This window comes from Gymnoscopelus microlampas (assembly GCF_963454915.1).
Source record: "Gymnoscopelus microlampas genome assembly, chromosome: 18".
In the NCBI taxonomy this organism is placed as follows: Eukaryota; Metazoa; Chordata; class Actinopteri; order Myctophiformes; family Myctophidae; genus Gymnoscopelus; species Gymnoscopelus microlampas.
The window spans coordinates 48,569,816-48,575,831 of record NC_139955.1 but is presented as its reverse complement, the minus strand read 5'-3'; the positions used below and the strand labels follow the sequence as shown (position 1 = coordinate 48,575,831).

The following is a 6,016-nucleotide window of genomic DNA, read 5'->3' as shown; positions in this document are numbered from 1 at the left end:
CCATGACTTTTCTTTGTGATACTAATAAATAAGGAGTTAAAGTATTACTACGTTAGGTCCATTGATCCAAAGCCGGAATTTAAATGAAAATGCACACGGCCCACCCATCTGACCACTTAACACGGTCAGAAGGGTGGGCCACTGGGCCCTGCATCCAGAAAACACACTCTCACTCCCCAAAATGCATATTGTGACTTCTCGGGACGGACGTGCCGAGAAGTCACACAGTGACTGGAAGAGGGTTCGACTTTCCCACTCCAGAAATGTGGAAGTGGCGTTCTCAAACCCATGAAGACGTAAAAGGGTGACTTTTACGTCACCCCAGTCTCAAGGTCCGCCAAGAAACTGTTAAAACGACGGAGGCCCGCCGTCTAAGGCGGACTTTGGGCGAGCCGTTAGGCGTGCAAGTCACCGTGCCGAGTGCTGCCAAGTCTGCTTCAGCCGACTCAGCGCCGTTCGAGTTAATGTCCGGATAGGGACAGAATCCTGACCCATATGCCCCCCCTAGTCAACATGTGACATACCCCCCCTCCATCCTTCCAGTCATAGATTAGTCACCCCATGGAGACTTGAATTTATGGACATTTTTTTGTTTTTGTCTCATTCCTAAGCCAAGCCCGGTAGACAGCGGCTCCAGTAGGAGACACAAAGGAGACTCTTTGCGTCTCCTACCGGAACCGCTGCTGGTCATCAAATTATTGGCTTAGGAATGAGACTAAACTAAACAATATCCATGAATTCAAGTCTCCATGGGGTGACTAATCCATAGAAAAAAGGTAATTTAACCACTGGTAATAAACAAGGTTTGTTTGACTCACGTGGGCTTAGGTCAGGGTTATAAGGTTAGGGTTATAAGGTTGTAAGGTTAGGGTTATAAGGTTATAAGGTTAGGGTTAGGGTGACTCACGTGGGCTTGCCACAGATCTTGCGGTGGTACCACTGTTTACAGTTGGTGAAATACTTCTTATCGGTTCCCTGGATCTTCTGCATGGCACACACATTGGGCCTGAAGACACACAGGAGACAAGAGACAGAGACATGGTTATTAGCCTAATGATCTACAGCTGTGGTTCTCAAACTGTTTCATGCCAAGGACCCCCAAATTAGGGGTGTGCCGATACACTCATTTCACGATACGATACACGATACTGGGCTCACGATGGGGGGGATGCAAATGCAAAAAAAAAATCTTCTGTTTTTGCATTATTATTGCAAAAAACTAAACGATATATCGGCACAACCCTAAATTGATATTCATTTGGACCCCCCCAAATCTGAAAATGTTTTGTTCCAGGGAAACACAAAAAGCCCCAGGCAGGCTTGTTTCCATTGTGGTCTATTGTACTCAATTCATCAGTAACAGTAACACATATTAGAGCTGTTAATTGTTTATGCTATGTTGATGAATTGAATACATAGGAACACAATGGAAAACACAATTTGTGTTATCCTTTTAACCTTTATGTCTGACTGTACCTCGTGCTGTTTTACATTTCTGTCTAATAAAGTATTCAATCAATGAATATATTACATACAATGCAATGCAATACAATACAATACAATACAATACAATACAATACAATACAATACAATACAATACAATACAATACATATTGTAATAAAGCTCAGTGGAATCATAATGTATATGTACAGAGAAAGGAGGGGCAGAGGATTCTACTATCAAGGTGCTGAAGGAGTTAAACTATGTTCACTTGTATTCTAAGAACAGGAATTATTTTACGTTACAGGATACAGGAGAGACTCATCACATTATGTAAAAATACAAACACATGAGGCTAATCATCTGCAGCCTACAGTAGGATATACTATACGTACTTTATACTCAGATATACAGTAGGATTTACTGTAAGTATACTCTTACATTTCTTACAAGTCTTTTAAAGTATACTTAAAGTGTTTTAAGGGATAAAGAGGACCTTCAGAGATAAAGGAGAACTGACTTTCTCTAATGGGAGTTAGTTAGTCATATAAACTTTAAGAGTACTTAAACGTCAGTGGTAAAAAGAAACTACGTGCATTTACCCAAGTATTTGACTCTATATGAACAAACAAACAAAACGCATGGCATTCTGTTTGTGTGACATGCATGATGCAAAGGTTTTGAAAGTCACTGGCCACCTACTGTATTATATACAGAGGCAAATATTGCACTTTTTTACTCCACAACAATTATTTGAAAACTTGTATCGCTAGTTAGGTCTACTTCGCATAATGTAGATTATTCTTACAAAACAAAACCTTTTTGACAATTCTGTAAAATAAATATGTAATAATAATGCAATGGGACATTCTGCTGAGTAGAATACTTTATTAGTGTTGGATGCATGACTTTTACTGTAACAGAGTAGCAGCCTGTATGCATTGTGCTGTTGGAGTGGCTAAACCTTTACGCACGGAACGCCTTTTGTCCTGCATGTCTGTCTGTGTCTGTGTCTGTGTGCGTGTGTGTGTGCGTGTGTGTGTGCGTGTGTGTGTGTGTGTGTGTGTGTGTGTGTGTGTGTGTGTGTGCGTGTGAGACTCACCCATGCTGCCTGCCTCTGATCCTGCTGTGCTGGAGGACAGATTGATAAGGAGACTTAGCGAGGCAGAGCGTGGTGATGATGGACACCATGACCAGAGCCAGGAGAGGGAAGTGAGCCATGCTGACGGCTAGATTAATACCAGCGTTATTCTTCTGTCTCTCCTTCTTCTTCCTTCCTTCCTCCTCCTCCTGCTGCTCAGTTAGACTGCTGGAGCCTCACAGCCCTGCCTTTATACAGAGAGGAGGGTCTGTGGGGGAGGGGAGGAGCAATGTGTTTGGAGAGAGAAGAGATGAAGGAGGAGAGAAGAGAAGAGAAGAGAAGAGAAGAGAAGAGAAGAGAAGAGAAGAGAAGAGAAGAGAAGAGAAGAGAGCTGGATGAGATAGATTAGACAGGCTGCTGCTGCTGCTTTGGGAAATAAATCACAAAGTCAATTTGTCTCATTTCTCTTGTAGCAGTGATTTTATAGCCTAGTAAGTTAGTTCAGTTGTTAAAGCGTTCACACTGTCCAGCAGCATCAGTGGAGAAGTGAATTCATTAAGTCAGTGGTTCTCAAACTTTTTCATGTCAAGGACCCCCAAATTGACACTTATTAGCCCGCGGACCCCCATTTGTAAAGATAAGCAAGGGACCCCCATAAGAGAAGATTTTTACGGCTCTAGCAGTGATTCTCAATCATTGTAATTTAAGGACCCACAGTTTGACATGCATTAGGGCTACAGACCCCCATATAATGACATTTCTATCTCTGGGACCCCAATTCATATTGTAAAATCAATGTTCATTTAACTCTGAGAGTGTACAAATGGAACCAAATGGACCCGTCAGGGTCCATTTGGTTCCATTTGTACACTCTCAGAGTTACATACCCATAAGGGTCCATTTGGTTCCTGTCCATCATTTAGCTGGGGACCCCCTGGAACCCCCTCAAGTACCCCTGGGGGGACCCCACTTTGAGAACCAATGCATTAAGTCATATGATTGAAACGTATGTGTGCCATCATGGGTCTGACAAATCAGAAATGCGTATCTCTTTATTGTCTTATTGACCAGCCTGTAGAACATGTATGTGTACTTTGTAGTCTCACTCTGGCTGAAAACATCCGCATTGTGCATCATTTACAGTCTCACTACAGCATGATCTATTAAACCAGGAGACAGGTTTGTCCCAAAGGTTTCATGAGTGAATGCGAAACATTGAAATACTGCCTTCATGTGTTTCTAAAGTGTATCCAAAGCTAACCTTTCCTCATGTGGATGAATGACTATTTCTGACAGAAACACAATGTTTGTAAGATAGATTTCTCTCTAAAGTTGCAATGCAACACATCTACAGTATGTTCATCACTTTATTCCCATGTTTTTCTTTTGATGGTTTTGTTCCACTTTGGCTTTGAATTGAAATTGACGGAGAGAGAGAGAGAGAGAGAGAGAGAGAGAGAGAGAGAGAGAGAGAGAGAGAAGGAACATTCCTTCATGCGTTTATAGAGAAGTGTCTTTTTAAAGTGATGTCTGGTAGAAGACTAGAGCTCTTTATAACCAACCTTAAAGCAGTCAGCCAGTCTGTCTGTCTCACTAAATCACTTTGTTTGGTCAGTGAATGGCCCCTGTGTGACCTCTGACCTCAGAGAGCAGACATACCTGTGGTATCAGGGTGATGAGGTCATGAGGTAACACTGAGTAAAGGTTTAGATTATAGATTAACCACATGAACCCTACAGCGTCCCGTCTCTGTTCTGGTGCAGTGGTGCCGACATTCTGCCAAAGCCTGTTGAGACGAGTTGTGAGTTTGTAGATCGGCTATTTTCGGTAAAGAGATGATCATTAGGAATCATGTTTAGGTGAGTGTTCAGTAGGCTGGTTATTACCTGTGTCAGCCTGGCCTATGTGCTCTATGTACAGCACTCATATTGGAGAGACATTGGGCCTCTTCCATACTTCCTTCACAGGTGTTACCAATGATACTAATGAAGGCTCTGTTCCATTTAGTGTAGCACAGTGCTCAAGCTGTTTCATTTCAAGGACCCCCATAACTGTGAGAGTGTACAAATTGGTTCCATTTGTACACTCTCAGAGTTACACACAGGTAAGGGGTCCATTTGGAACCCCCTCAAGGACCCATGAGGGTCCCTGGACCACACTTTGAGACCCACTGGTGTAGCAGAGTGTTTCCAGTGAGTCAACACCCTGACTCTGTTTCACCAGAATGGAACAGAGCCTTCATTAGTATCATTGGTAAGGCAGTAAGGAAGAGGACCAATTTCTTTACATTAATGGTTGCTGTGCATAGAGCCTGTTCTCCTGTCTGTCTGTCTGTCTGTCTGTCTGTCTGTCTGTCTGTCTGTGTCTTCCACAGATGCTGTAGGCATTGGGTTTTCAATCAGGTGTATTGGGAGCAGCTGGCCTTTAAAACACTGGGCGTTGGTCAGTCAGTGTTTCTCTCTCTTCCCCTGACAGCAGCATGGGAGGCATGCGTTAATCCGACAGACCTTTTCTTTGGTCTTTCTTTAGTTGTGTTCATTGGTTAACTTTAACTACTTAAAGGGAATGACCACTTAGGTAGAGGTTTGGGTTGTGTAGTTACCTTGCCATGATGTAACTCCAAAGGTGGACAAGAAATAAAACATTATTGCTCCATTGATCAGAAATTGATAATTCTAAATATACTCCTCATTGACTTACATTGTACGGTGAAACAGCTCTCAAAGTCACTCTTTTAGCACGTAAACGAACACAAACAAAGCTGATTCAGACAATATAGAACGTTGTTTGGAGTTTGGAGTTACATCATGGCAAGGTAACTAGTAACTAACTACTCAACCCTAACCTCTACCAAAGTGGTCTTATCCTTTGCTCTGGTCTCAGTGAAACAGACCTGAGTTGCAACTGTATTTTCCTAGCCTGGTTCTTCCATCTACTCACCAAAAACAGCAGGTTGCGACGTGTTGTGTAGCTTGTAGATCTGCTGTTTTTGGTGCCGCAAAAAACAGCAGGGGTTCAAGTGGTTGATAATATTTCTACACCATACAACACTTCACTACATGTACTGTACCTCACATCTATACTGATTCCACTGGTAACCGGAACCCTCGCCCCAAAACACATTCGCCCCCATTTTTAGGAATAAGGTTAGGTTTAGACATAGTTTTACTGAGGTTAAGGTTAGGAATAAGGTTAGGTTTAGACATAGTTTTACTGAGGTTAAGGTTAGGAATAAGGTTAGGTTTAGACATAGTTTGACTGAGGTTAAGTTTAGGAATAATGTTAGGTTTAGACATAGTTTGAGGTTACGTTTAGGAATAATGTTAGGTTTAGACATAGTTTTACTGAGGTTAAGGTTAGGAATAAGGTTAGGTTTAGACATAGTTTTACTGAGGTTAAGGTTAGGAATAAGGTTAGGTTTAGACATAGTTTGACTGAGGTTAAGTTTAGGAATAAGGTTAGGTTTAGACATAGTTTGAGGTTACGTTTAGGAA

The 6,016-nt window shown here is 42.0% G+C and overlaps 1 protein-coding gene across 1 annotated transcript in view; it reads right to left on the bottom strand.

Annotated features, from left to right (window-relative positions):
* The window catches only part of tgfbi (transforming growth factor, beta-induced), a 41,599-nt gene extending 38,870 nt beyond the window's left edge, over positions 1–2,729 (bottom strand). The window contains exons 1-2 of the mRNA XM_084042071.1: positions 2,544–2,729; positions 908–1,006 (exon numbers count right to left, since the gene is read on the bottom strand). Of these exons, the coding sequence (XP_083898197.1) occupies positions 908–1,006; positions 2,544–2,662 (218 nt within the window). The 5' untranslated portion in view covers positions 2,663–2,729. The remainder of the gene's footprint in view (positions 1–907; positions 1,007–2,543) is intronic.
* Positions 2,730–6,016: the final 3,287 nt, after the last annotated feature.